General features: G+C 43.7%; 1 protein-coding gene across 1 annotated transcript; it reads left to right on the top strand.

The window, feature by feature from the left end:
- Window positions 1-529: 529 nt before the first annotated feature.
- On the top strand, window positions 530-1174 carry LOC135223968 (piggyBac transposable element-derived protein 4-like). Its single transcript, XM_064262890.1, has one exon. It carries the CDS (start codon window positions 530-532, stop codon window positions 1172-1174), a length of 645 nt encoding a protein of 214 aa, XP_064118960.1.
- Window positions 1175-14888: the final 13714 nt, after the last annotated feature.

Genomic DNA, 14888 nt, shown 5'->3' on the forward strand with positions numbered 1-14888 from the left:
ACAACTCATACATACTGTGTGGGGGTCTACCGATGCTTTCGGTAGCCTCACCTTACAATCAGTCCTCACACACACTCTGAAACTCACAGCACTTGATCCAGACATATCGTTTATAGAAAAGCCAATCCAAAATCAAAAAACGGTCCACTATCGCGCATGCCAATTCAACAATCCAATTCAATACCAAAAAACCAATCAGATACTTAAAAGCGAGTCAAATCCAAAAAATCCTGAGCAGAGGTCTGTAAACAGTTGTTTACCGACCGGCGACAGAAAAAATATGAATAGAAAATGGGAATGGTTCCTGATATCCGCCTCCCAGCGGCGGGAATGGGTACTACCACCTGGCCGCCCACTGCGTGTGCCGCGAGTTTTGAAATTCTGTCGGACTTCAGAAAATACAGCTATATATATATCTGTCAGGTAAGTGGCATGAACAAAATGTAGAACAGATTGCTATGGCACTGTTAGAATAAATCGAAAAGACCTGCCAGTTTCATTGAAAACTGAAAAGTTGAAGAAGGGGGAAATGTCTGCTTATCGTAGAGGTAAAGTTATGGCCATGAGATGGAAGGATAAAAAAGATGTTGTTCTACTCTCCACAGTTCACAATAGTGATGAAGTTGAAATTGCGAGTAGGAGAGGTACGAAAAAGAAGCCCAAAGTTGTAGTAGACTATAACCACACAATGGGTGGTGTGGATAAGTTGGATCAAAACTTGGCAAATTATCCTGTTCCCAGGAAAAGAACAAAAAAATATTACAAAAAAGTTTTCTTCCATCATCTAGATCTAGCCCTTTGGAATGCATATCAGTGTTTCAAGATGAGTAATGAAAATTGCTGTTCATCTCTCAAATTCAGGTTGGAAATAATTGATTCAACTCTGAAGAAGTATCATGCTGAAATCCCTCAAACAAGACCAGGTAGACCATCTATTTCAGCGAATCCTACCCGCTATTCAGGAAGGCATTTTCCAATTGACATTCCTCCTACACCCAAAAAGAAATTTCCTACAAGGCAATGTGTTGTTTGCTCTAAGAAAAGGGATAATAATGGAAAACCGATCAGACGAGAGTCTCGCTACATGTGTGAGATATGTGAAGTTAGTCTGTGTATACCCCCTGCTTCAAATCATACCATACAAAATGATTGGGAAATACACTGGTTTATGTGAAGTGGATTTTTTTTTTTTTTTTTTTTTACCAAAATGAAGAGAAATATATGATTTTGTTTATTCTAATGGTGAAATTTTTTTTTTTATTCAAATGAAATGAAAAAATACTTTTATCAAAATGAAGTGGAAAAATAAAAAGTTATCAAGCATCAATATGATTTTTATTCAATTCCTATTATCAAAATTACTAAAACGAAGCATACGAGATATCTCGTGATAGAATAAAATGATTATAATTTATACGAGATAACTCGTTATTGGCCATAAAAAGGTCTCAAGTGGAGTTTCTAAAAATTACAATTTTACATAAAATAATCACAATTTTCTGTTGAAATCAAATTAGAATAGAGTCTAAACAAGTTATATTTTAATTTAATTCAATAAAACAATTAGATTCTTTTTGAAACATTATGTTGAAAAAATAAGTCTTTTAAGGGGTTAATCAAATCTCAAGGGAAAAGCTGATCTGAGAGAGGAGCGAAAACCAACTCCGATTTCTGTGCGTTAGAAACGCCCTTTGCTGCAAAGGGGCACAGGAGGGACCTCTTCTTCACCACTCCTGCCATAAAGAGTGACGCTAATTCGTTCGCTCCATCTCTCAGGGTTTTGTCCATGCAGGACATAATACTGCTTGGCAGTTGAGAAGCGGACGATTCCTTGTCTTCCAATGTGCGAGCCAGCGCTCCCAAGGACCAGTCAAGAAAGTTAAACAGTTCAAAAGTCTGGAAAATGCCCTTCAGAAGATGATCCAGCTCTGAAGAGGTCCACCAAATCTTGGCCGCGTGCAGAGCATGTCTGCGGGAGCTGTCTACAATGCTGGAAAAGTTCCCCTGGGAGGAAGCAGGAACTCCCAGGCCGAGACTTTCCCCTGTTGCATACCAGACCCAAGACTTCGAGGCCAACTTGGCTGGCGGAAAGGAGAAAGAAGTCTTCCCTGCTTCCCTCTTTTCCTTCAACCAGGAGTTAATCCTTTGAAGGGCTTTCTTAGCAGTAATAGAAAGAGTCATCTTCAAAAACGATGATTTCTTGGGGTTTTTGTTCCTTGAAAACTGCGAAAGGGGTGACAACGGAGCTGAGGGCTGAAACTCCCCTTCGAAGATAGACAGGAGACAATCAGTCAACCTTTTATAATCAGAAGAAGGAGCTTCAACATCTTTCTCCTCTTCAGAAGCTAATTCCTCAACGTCTTCTTCCGCTGACAAAATCTCCTGTAAGCCGACGTCTTTATCAAGAATATCCTCAGCATACGGATCCAAAACTTGTTTATCAAGCGAATGTTTCCTCTTGTCATGACGAAAGTCTTCTCGGAAGAGTCGGGAGGAAGACGGGTTAACGTCCTGCGTCCATCGCTTGCGCTGCGTCCACCGTATGTCTATCCGCCTTGTTTTTGCGTCCTGTGTCCTGCATAACTGAGCGCTCGTCCGTCTTAGGTGGTACCGTGCGTCCTGTCCGAGAAACCAAAGGATGAGGAGGAGGAGGCAAACTCTGATCAAACGTCCTCTTGGAGGACTTAACGGGGAGAAACGCATCCTTACGTCTCGAGGAAGGCTGATCCGTTGCTTCGCAAGACTTAACCAGGTCGGATAATTTAACTTGCATCTCTCTGAGAAAGTCTCTAGTGTCCGTCTCCTGACGGATCGCACGCGAAGGCGGAGAGCGAAGTCGAGAAGCCCTCGTACGACGAGGAGACTGGACTTGCGGTCTGCGAGACGGAGAAGATACAGGAGAAAGTACCCAGGACGCAGAAAGATAGTCCCTCTCAGGAGAACCGCCTGCCATCGAACGTCTTGCGTCCTCCCTTGAACGAAACGTTCTTCTCCTTTTAACAGGAATATCGTCCTCATCCGCACTAGATGAAAAATTCTCGGGGCTACTCCATCTCTCTTGCACGTAGCCGAGTTCGTCCTGAGATGAGGCTGGTCTGTGTGTCCTCTTGAGTGGACGCGATACATCCGCATAACGCCGATACTTGCCTGACGCAGAGCTATCGGAAGACGAAAAACACTTCCCAGTAACGCCTTTTCTACGGCGCACTGCTGCAGCCTGGGACGCAACAGGACTGCCTGAAGGGATGACTGATCGTATGGGGACCCCTTTCGCCTCCCTTCGACTGTCGACATACCTTCTCCCTTTGGTCTGGGAGCTTGGTAGCGGTCTAGACCTAGGAGCACGAGAGAGACGATCAGCCGCCCCCTCCACTACACTGTCTCACACATCAAAAGCACCCACTTTATCAGTAAGACGCTGAATTTGATCGCCCATAGACGCTAGGGCAGCAAACACTTGAACATAATGTGAGTCCTTCGCATCCTCAGAAACAGCAGCAGGCGCAGGAGAAACCTGAGGGGAAGGTGCTACAACTTCTAATTGGGAAGGAGGTGGAGAAATAGTCACTGAATCATTCAAGGCCTTACTAGAAGAGCCTGACCTCTCACTCCGAGATACAGATCTCCTAACTCGATCTTTCTCCAATCTCTCCACATATTTCATGAGTCTTCCACTCCTTTTCATTCAAACTCACACACACTCTCTACATTTCTTACACACAGTGTGAGGGTCTACCGAAGCTTTCGGTAGCCTCACCTTACATCCTTCTTTCACACACACACTAAAGATAACACCAGAATCAAACATTGAAAGAGAAATCCAAAGCGATTGCCAATGTAACTTTCCATTACGATACCCAAAATCTGTCCAAAATAGTGAAAAGTCAGCAACGAGTTCGAAATCCTAGCAGGGAACCCTCAACGATGTTGACGGTTCGGCTGGCAGAGAAAATCTGATGAAAATGGGAATGGTTCTGACCGCCAGCGCCACGGAAACGGGGTGGTGATCACCTGAACTACCAGTGATCTAGCAGTTGCCACGAGTTTTGAAAATTCTACCAGTGCGACAGAGGATATAGCTATATCTATACCTGCCAGGTAAGTGTCATATATGAAAATTACATTTATAACCAACATATTACCATAAAAGACAAGAACAAAAACCAACAGCAACCCCTTGATATATTTACGAGCAAATTTACAAAAAGACGTGAGAGAGATGCAGAACATTCCCCCTTCAAGTCACAAGCACTACTGAAGTCCTGAGACGTCCACACTCGTGATCTTAGTCAGTATAAGAGTTACCAAAAGTGAATTTATGGGGTATAAAAGTATTGGCACCTCTTTCCCGCCCGATTCTTTCCAAATCGATGGCATGTAATATTGTTTAACTACAGGATCAATCTGTCCATTAAGGATTAACTGAAGACTGCCTACAGGGCGCTGACGTATAGGACAGGTCTCCAACCCACCGATGACTTGGGGACCACAAACAGATGGTTGTAAAAACCCTTCTGCGCTGACATCCTCGACCAACTCTACAGTCTTTTCTTGAAAAGAGACAATACCTGTTCTGCAAAGGCCGAAAACCTCTTTGAGCCTACCAAGTAGGCTGTCAATGTGATGGGTGTTGACATTAAGGGGGGATTCTTCCTGAACGAGATGGATTAGCCCTCTTTCAGTGCTAGCGAAACCCACTGCTCTACGCCCCTGGATTCCCATTTCTCCCAAAAATGGAGAAGCCTAGCTCCTACTGGCAAACGGAGGACAGGACCTTCACTTATGGGAGGAAGATTTTGAGGGGGCCTTTTCAACTGGTCGGGCCAGGCGCACATTAGAGCTAAGTCTGGGCAGGAATCTTGCCCTACTGCCCCAAAAGGGCTGCTGCTAGAAAGGGGAGACAGTCTTAGTACTAAAATAGAGTGGCTGCTTGGGGCATTTGGCTGACTGAGCCAGCAGATCTTGGGTACATTTCTTTTCAAGATCTGAGGGTATCTCCTGGCCAGTGACTTGCAGAAACAGATGATGATCCTGTGATGAAAAAAAGAAGCGCAGATTTCTAGATAGTCACATCGTTGGTGGTGAAAGAACACCAAAGTTCCCTCTCCTTTGATACCCGCCGTTAGAAAACAAGGAAGCCAATTCAAGAGAGCCGTCCCTAATGGCTTTGTCTGTACAAGAAAGGACCTCTAGCAAGTCTGCAGACAAGTCCGCTGCGAGATCACCACAGACTTCTATTTTTTTGTTTTTTTTGAGACAGTTTTAGTACTAAAATAGAGTGGCTCCTTGGGGCATTTGGCTGACTGAGCCAGCAGATCTTGGGTACATTTCTTTTCAAGATCTGAGGGTATCTCCTGGCCAGTGACTTGCGGAAACAGATGATGATGATCCTGTGATGAAAAAAGAAGCGCAGATTTCTGGATAGTCACATCGTTGGTGGTGAAAGAACACCAAAGTTCCCTCTCCTTTAATACCCCCAGTTAGAAAACAAGGAAGCCAATTCAAGAGAGCCGTCCCTAATGGCTTTGTCTGTACAAGAAAGGACCTCTAGCAAGTCTGCAAACAAGTCTGCCGCAAGATCACCACAGACTTCTATTTTTTTTTTTTTTTCTTTTTTTTTTTTGCCAATGGTCCAATCAAAAAAGCTGAGTACTGTTTTGAATACTTTAAAATATTAACTAAATGGTCAAGTTCCGTAGACAAGAACATGATCTTGGTCAACGTGAAACCCAACCACTGGAAAAAATCAATCAGGCAAGAGAAGTTCCCCTGGGAGGAGGCAGCAACTCCCAGGGGGGAGCTTCTCTGGTTGCATAAGAGTGATATTGCTTATTTGAAACACGCAAGGGAGGAATGCAGAAGACAGCCTTGCTCTGCTCTCTCGTCCAAGAGCCAAACTCCTCTCTCTCTCTCAAGGCCTTTTTGGACAAGGACAGAACCATCTTAGGAAGCCTGGAATTCCACCAAGAAATATTTGGGGACATTTGCGAATGGAGTGGGAGCTGGCACCTGGTCGAGTACCTAGTCATCTGAGAAAATTGGCGGAGACAAGTCTCTGCTTCGGCAAGAGTCCTCTGAAGAAGGCCCATGACTTCATCAAGTCGGTGCTGAATGAGCTCCAGCGAAGGATCATGCTCCATAGGAGTGGGAGTGAACGCAGTAGGCAACTGAAGAAATGGCATCAAACGCTTGGCAACTGGCGCCACCTATACAGGAGGTGGCTCTGGGAGCTGCTGGGTACACGGGAGCTGATGGGTGCTCGGGATCTGTTGGGTGCCTCAAAGACAATGATGGGTGCTTGGGCATCAAATACAGGCGCTCTTCTACTTTGTGGTCAGGAAAATGATATTGTTAAATTACAATAAAGTTTTGTACATACTTACCTGGCAGATATATACTTAGCTATAGACTCCGTCGTCCCCGACAGAAATTCGAATTTCGCGGCACACGCTACAGGTAGGTCAGGTGATCTACCGCCCCGCCGCTGGGTGGCAGGAATAGGAACTATTACCGTTCTAAAATCCAGATTTTCTCTTCCACCTGTCTCCTGAGGGGAGGCTGGGTGGGTCATTAATCGTATATATCTGCCAGGTAAGTATGTACAAAACTTTATTGTAGTTTAACAATATCATTTTTGTACATGAACTTTCCTGTCAGATATATACTTAGCTGATTGACACCCTTGGTGGAGGGTAAGAGACAACTATTTACTGAATAGACTGGTAAACAACATACCTTGTAGGTAATAAAAAAAAATAAAACCTTAGTTCCTACTTGTTTAGGCGGAAGATTCCATGGCTAATGCCTAGGAATCTGCTTCGCCTCAAGAGCCTCAGCGAGGGTGTGACCTATGGCTAAGAGTTCTTGTGGGTCTGTCGATGGGGTCTTATCCACTTACTCGACAGAGCCTGATGGCCTTTGTCAATGGGGTCTTATCTACTTACGTGACAATATGCCTATGCCTAGTGGCATAATTAAGGAGCACAACACCGATCCCGATCACCTGATCCTAACACGAGGGTTAGTGCTTAAGTTGAAAAGAGTTATCCCCAAACTCCTTTCAAACAACCAAAAGAAAAAACACGACGTTAAATAAAATTTAACTCACTAGTTAAGGATCAGTATCGGCTCCCTATCCCAGCAATGTATCCGCAGACACGTATCAACCAAGAGAGAAGGATCTCTCAAAGGTTATCTTGACATCTTTCGGATAATGGGAAGTCAACACAGAGTTGCATCTCCCGTATGTGACAGCTAATATGTCCTTATGACATATTGTTAAGGAAAGAACAAGAATTCGGAAAAGCTCGCACTTCATGCGCTTTTAATTCTCAGCTGTTTGAAGGAATCATCAATGCACTTATCAAGTGCTTAGGAGATCACATTGTCTCAAAGAAGGACAGGGCGTTCTTTGATATAGATCTCTTCTGGGTGAAGCCTGGAGCCTGGCTAGCGCTTCGTGCCTGGCAGGCGCCTAGCGCCTGTCTAGCGCCTCGCGCCTGGCTGGAGCCTTGCGCCTGAATGGCGCCTAGAGCCTGGCTGGAGCCTCGCGCCTGGCTGGCGCCTGATTGGCTCCTCCTTCCTGGCTAGCGCCTCGCGCCTGGCTGGAGCCTTGTGTCTGGAAGGCGCCTGGGGCCTGGCAGAAGACTTCATGATTACTGTCTATGAGTCTGCATGCCTCAAGAGTTTCAGCGAGGTAGGGACCTATGACTGACAAACCCTTCTGGATCATGTCAATGGGGGCTAGCCCGCTTACACGACAGAGCCTTCTCGGATCGTGCCAATGGGGGCTGACCCACTTACATGGCAGAGCCTTACCTGTATCATATCAATGGGGACTAGCCCTCTTACATGACAGAGCTTTAGGTTTCTCTTTACTGGAAGGAGCCTTGCGCCTGGAGGATCCTCAATCCTGACTGGAGCCTAGCCTTGAAGGAGCCTGGCACCTGGATGGCGCCTGGCTGGCTTCTAGAGCCTGGCTGGCGCCTCGCGCCTGGCTTGGCTCCTCCACACTTGCTGGAGCTTCGAGCTTGGAAGAGTCTCTAGGCTGTCTGGCGATGTCCACATCGGACACTCTTATATCTGTCCGATTTGTTCGCCTCTGGCGCATTTGCGCCAGGTTGGAGGCCCGCTCCTTCTCAGTATCCGACCATGACAGAGTTCCTTGGAACTGTCCGCCTCTGGCGTTTTTCGCCTGTATTGGCATTTGGCGCCTGGCTGGCGCTACATTGTCCGAGAGTCCTGAACAACCACATAGTTTATCAGGAGACTGGAGAAGGGTGGAAGAAATTCTTCCCCTTTGAGCTTTTGGCCCCTGGCAAGGGGAGGTGATTGTAGTCAGCTACATCCAGTAGACGACAGGATATCTAACAATACGAGAGAGAAGAGTCTTCCTCCGAGGAGGATCCTTCGTGAATACTTCCTTTGCTAACAAGATCTCTTTTTACATGTTGATGAGGTTCCTCGTTGCAGAATCTTCCCTATCCTTGCCCGAAGGAAGGGAAGGAGTCTGGAAGTCGAAGGAGACTCAGAGCTGAAATTGGGCGGAACCCTGATTTCTAACTCTTATTGTATCCTTCTGAATAACTTCTGGGAAACATTTCGAGCCCTCATTGCACCCCGAAGACTCTAGGCAAACGTTTAAACCATCTCTTCTTCTGTAGATGAAAATGTAAGTACCCTGCCTGGGCAACGAAACTTCTATCTGAAAGCGTTGCGTCAGGAATAGAGGGTTTTAGTTCTTTTGCCAGACATACTATGCTGGCAAGAACCCATTGCCGAGTCTCCATTGAATCTGATGCGAGATTCCAATGCACAAAAAAAAATCACTTGTCTTCTTGGTCGTTTAGGGCTAAGAGAAACAAAGAATTCCTTCATAAACTTTCTCAAAGAAGTTTGATGAGGAGCAGTTCCATTTTGTCGGAACACGGAATCTGTGGCCACAAAAAGATCCCATTCGAAGTACAAGATATCCTACTCTTGTTGTATTGCGGTATCGTATAAGATCCCGAAGATCTTAATCCTCTGTTATCTCTAATTCCCCTTGTAATTCCCCTTGTAGAGACAGAGTATAGCCTGCTACTGTATTCTTTGATAGCAGATATCTACAAAGGTGATTCTTCTCTCAACAAGGGAAGAAAACCGTCATGTGGATCACAGAGGTATCTGATGAGGACAGTTTCCTCATTCAAGCCAGCACGATCTACAGCACTTCTTGTCTTGGCCATGACACTTGTCATTCACCTTGAAAAAACCTCTCATTCACGTCAACTTCTCGTCAGTCTGCACTCAGACAGACTTAGAGTGGAGAGGTTCTTAAGGTCCCTTTCTAAGTGAGGCTGATAGAGTAGACCGACTCTCTTGGGAAAGCCTTAGAAAAGTGCTGTAAGAAGGACGTGACTTCTGTGAATCCAGCCTCTCGAAGGCCAAAAAGGGGCGAAAAGCATCATCCTCTCTTCCTCTGACGCCAGTAATTATCTGAATATATCTGTTAAGACTTTACATACATACATACATACATATATATATATATATACATATATATACATATATAGATATATATATATATATATAATATACATATATATATATATGATGTATACATACAAGACAATAACATATCATATAATATATATATATATATATATAGATATATATATATATATATATATATATATATATATTTACATAATACATATCATATACATATATATATATATATATATATATATATATATATATATATATATATATATACTATACATATACTATATATATATATATATATATATATATATATATGTATTATTATATGTATATATACATATATACACATATATATTATATCATATATATATATACTATATATATATACTATATATCATATATATATATATCATATATATATATATACTATACATATCATATATATATATATAGTCTATATACTATATATATGTATCTATATATATCTATATCTATATGTATATCATATACACACACACACATATATATACATATATAGGGAAAAAAAAAAAAGACTAATGTTTATTCCCCTTTCAAACTAAAGGATGGCGTATCTTGCTACCCTCTTGGATTGAGAATAAGGAAGCAGTCTAGAGGAAGCCTATTCGTCTTCAACATTGCGAAGAAATCTATGAAGACGACGTCTCACAGGTTTCCACAACTCTCTTCCTAACTAATACTAGACAGACGGTAATAGTTATTATCGTCGATCAAGACGGTTCTCACAGACGTGCAATATCGTGCAGCGAACCTCTTAAGGCTCGTTACGTTCCGTGTCTGTGCTCCAAACAGGTTTTCTCTTGTTAACGCGCACAGGGGCGAAAAAAGAGATTCTCGATGCTCCTTGAGATATGAGAGAGCTGTGGAATAGGCGAAACTGATTTAAAAATTCATTTCGTCCCTTCTTAGGATTGAACCCTCCTCCAGAAGACGGGGAACGAAATCAGGAACGAATCGTGAAGTTACCGAGCCTGCTGATAGAGAGGCTACTGAACCCTTCGGTTAACAAAACGCTATATCGAGAAATTATCAAGTCACCTTAATTGCTTGTAATTCTTTTAGACTATGTGCCAGAACATATGCACCTCTGTCATGGTACCCGGTATCATCTCATACGTTGTTTCCGTTCTTGGTAGGAAAAAACTTATAGGCATAATATAGTCCATTCAGGGAAACAAACTTCTGCCATGAAGAAAACGGTTCTTATCAGACTCATCCATCTCACTGCGCATGCTCCGTTCTCTAATACGGCTATGCTTTCGAAAGCATGAGAGCATTATATAATATAGTGCTCTGACGCGTTAGAATCCTCTATAATTCTGTTACATTGCGGTAAACAGCATTGAAAGGTTGCGAGAAATCTTTCTATTGAAAACTTCTTAGCAAAACGCAGACAATGTTATTCATGATTGCCTACCATTCCTCTCCATTCGAGGCTAAGTCCGTGATTGTAGGGGAGAGATACGGTTAGGCAGTCAATCCCGTAGGAGAGGAGAGAGAGAGAGAGAGAGAGAGAGAGAGAGAGAGAGAGAGAGAGAGAGAGAGAGAGAGAGAGGGGGGGGGGGGGGAGAGGGGGGGGGGGGGGTAACCAACCTCTCATGACCGAGACCCAGATGGTTTACGCTGTTGTCCTACAGTGACAGAAGCCTTCGATCGCTGTCTTGCCGTACTTCCTGAGTTGCCAGATATTCCATTCAATGAAGGAAAATTATAAAATTATTATTGAGCTTAAGGAAGTTCTCAATAAAGCATATTTAATCGAAACAACCTTCGTTAAATACAGGAGCTGAGTCGGTGTTGTCGTAACAAACTCTTTAAGCATAGTCCTTACCTAGGAAACTCCTGGAAGGATACAGGGAATTCAGTTGCCAACCAAAGAGGAAACTAAGTTATGCGCATATGACTTGACCATACAGCAGTCCTATACACCAAATTCTCTACTACATTCTTTCCTCACCGAGCAGAGAGAGAATGGAAATTTACTATCTTCGTTCTTTTCGTCAATAGAACGAATTAGTATTAGCTGAAGGAGATCCCAAGTGATAACCGAGGATCGAAGAGAATCTCTCAAGCTTCCTATTCTCTTGGACATGCGTATTCTACGCGTCTATTACCTGGAAGTCTCTAATCAATGAATGAGAGCTCCTCCGAATCTTGTCCAAGAGAGCTTATATGCTTACGCAATTAGATGTATAGAGATCTTTGCCAATGAGAACTAATCCATTAAGATACAAAGAGTATACATTTTTTGTCAATTATGTGTTATGCACTTACTTGACAATACAATAAATATCTTCCTAAGGAAGGAAGTTAATCCAGGAACTCGTTAAGTCTTCGTGATTTCCACAGAAATCGTGGAAGGGACAGGATTCCTGTTCAGATCTTGAGTTTACAGAAGGAAGATTGATGTTCCCTTTCCGCATTCATTCCCGAACACCGAATAGATGAGATTCTATTTAAGAAAAACTCCTGTAGCTCTTGCCTCGTCATAAAGAGGGAAGAGAATGAATGAAGGAGAGAGTCCACGCTGAGAGGAACTGTCTGTTACAGCAGTCTTCTGAATATTGGAGAAGGGCTTCTCTCAGTGTCAGAATCATCCTGACAAAGGCGACGGCCGCCTGTGCGACATCTTGCGCCTTTGCCAGGAGAAGGCTAATTCTGCTAAAAACTAAAACGAGAAGTCTTGTGACTGACTTCTCTCCATAAGGCAATTCGGGATATCTTGGCGCCTTGCGCCTGGCTCCTGGCTGGAGCCTTACGCCTGGCTGGCTCCTCGCTCCTGGCTGGAGCCTCACGCCTGGAAGGCTCCTGGCACCAGGCTCCTGGCTGACTCCTCACTCCTGGCTGGCGCCAAACTCCTGGAACGTTCCGCGTGTCTGGAAGGCGCCTCCCTGGAAAGATCCTTATGCCTGGTAGGCAGCCTAGGCTCTACTTGCTTAGAAGGCTCCTTTCACGCTTCTTGGAAGATTGCGGATCAGCAGACAGGAACTCTGGCGCCTCGTGCGCCTGGCTCCTGTCCTACTTGCTGGAATGCGGCTCGCGTCCAGCTACTGGAACGCGGCTCGCTGGATGGAGCTGTCCGTATCGGTTCATATTCATCCTCTGCATGCCACTGGACGGGATCTCTTGATTTGAAGGAAAACGTCCTTTCTCAATACGCATACCAAAGGCGAGATTTGTTCTTGTATCTTCATAAGAATCTTCGTCGCTGAATATTCCTCCTCCTTATCCGCCGAGGGGAAGGAGGTTAGAAAATAACGGAGAAACTGTTTTAGGATACCTTTCCAATGGCTCTCCTTGGCAGTCTGGGACGTTCTACAGAACCTGCCGAGGGGACGCCTGACCGGTGGGGGTTCTCCCTAACCTTCCTGCGGCTGTCGACTTTCCTCCTCCCCTGGGTCTGGGAGTTTGGAAGAGGTCTAGGCCTGGAAGCGCTACGGAGCCGATCAGACGCACCCTCCACTGCACTGGGAACACTATATTCACTTCTTACCTTTTAAGAGCTCGCCTTTTGAGCTCCATCCATTTATCTTCAGATTTGCAAATATGAATTTGTAAATTCTGTGGAGTAAGAAGGTGATGAGGATGCAACAACTACTAGTACTGTTAATACTCTAACTGCTCGTTAGCACGAGAGCTCTTAAAGCTTCTAAAGGAAGCGTATCTAGTAATATGCTTTCCGACTTCCTAAAGTAGGAAGTTAGATCTTATATTTCCTCAATCAAGTTCTAACACTTATACACGTATTAGTGAAAAAATATCAATATCTCCCTTATTGCAAAATATATGAGTGTCTACCGAAAAATTCGGTAGTTTCACGTAATATATTCTTCGAAATTTCGAAGCCAAATTCATTAAAAAGTTAATAAAAGCGTATGCCAAACCAAAGACCCAGTACTTCCCTGCAAAAGACAGCCCAGAAGATCGATGGCGATGAAAAACGAAAATCAAGTCAGGAGGTAGCAACAATGTATGTTGACACTACCGCGACAGAGAAAATCTGGATCGGTAATAGTTCCTATTCCTGCCACCCAGCGGCGGGGCGGTAGATCACCTGACCTACCTGTAGCGTGTGCCGCGAAATTCGAATTTCTGTCGGGGACGACGGAGTCTATAGCTAAGTATATATCTGACAGGAAAGTTCATGTACAAAAAAAAACATTTTGGGCTGTCCCAAAAACTACAGGATGGCTGAGAACTGGTCTCAGGCTCCTTGAGCCACTTCCAGGTTGAATGCGAAGAGCAGTCTGCAACTGCTTCACACCTCTTCAATGGTCAAGACACATCAGAATAGAGCCCTCAGGACCTCTTTATCTGGGCTGGAATCTGAAATGCTAGAGGAAAGCCCATGCACATCCTTTCAGACACCTTTCCAGTGGCATTCCGCCAATGCCTGGAAACGGAAAACAGGCTTGGCCGAGGGGACAACTACCCGCAGGCAAACCCTACCGACCTCCTTTGGACTTCCAATGTGTCTCCTCCCTGGTGCTGGGGAGTCTGACAGTGACTTTTATCTAGGAGCATCAGCAGGACGAGCACACTTTGTCTATATGGACCTTCACAGATGCACCTAACAGCTCCAGAGTATTAACTAGATCTTAGTGCTGCATTCAATTTAGTAAATCATAGGGCACTCTTTGGAATTCTGGAGTGGGTAGAAATGTTGCACAATCACTTCAAGATTTTCTTACAGGTAAGCAGCAGAAAGTTGCTGTCGATGGGATCTTTGCCAAACCATGACACCACAGGGAAGTGTTCCTGGTCCACTGTTATTTCTATTGTACACAAGTGTCATGGCTGTTGGCCTGGAAAACAAGATTATTCAGTACACCAATGATGCAGCACTTGTGGGTGTATTAGTCTCTCCATATATGAGAATGATTCACGATATAAAGCCAATTAGAGAATGATGTAGTCTGTGGGGTATAAAACTGAACTCCAGTAAAACAAAAACATTATTAAATAGTAGGTCTCATACTGAATTTCCACTCCATCATCTCCTTCAAGTGGATGGGACTCTTGGAAATTAATCTGAAGCGTTAACTATATTAAGTGTAAATTTTGACTTTTGAGAAACATCTAACAAAGTGTCAGAAAATGCCACACGGAAGTTAGGTATTGTATGCATGGCCTCATATATCTACTATATCAGTAATAAAATTAATGCATTCTTTTTAGGTCAACTGTCCTTCGTAACATTAGCAGTTATGACTGGGACCATTGATGCAAGGTCTCTTGTTGGTCAATTTTTCATAAGTTATATTTTAACAGAGATCTTTCACATTCACAATTGATCCTTGATCCTTTTTCCAGCTAAATGCAACCAGATTCACTGAAAAGCAGCACCAATATACTGTAAATGT

The sequence above is a fragment of the Macrobrachium nipponense genome, chromosome 10 (genome assembly GCF_015104395.2).
Source record: "Macrobrachium nipponense isolate FS-2020 chromosome 10, ASM1510439v2, whole genome shotgun sequence".
Taxonomy (NCBI): Eukaryota; Metazoa; Arthropoda; class Malacostraca; order Decapoda; family Palaemonidae; genus Macrobrachium; species Macrobrachium nipponense.

Bases quoted from the DNA above. Each gene is read 5' to 3' on its own strand.
- LOC135223968 (XM_064262890.1), top strand. From the start codon at position 530: ATGTCTGCTTATCGTAGAGGTAAAGTTATGGCCATGAGATGGAAGGAT.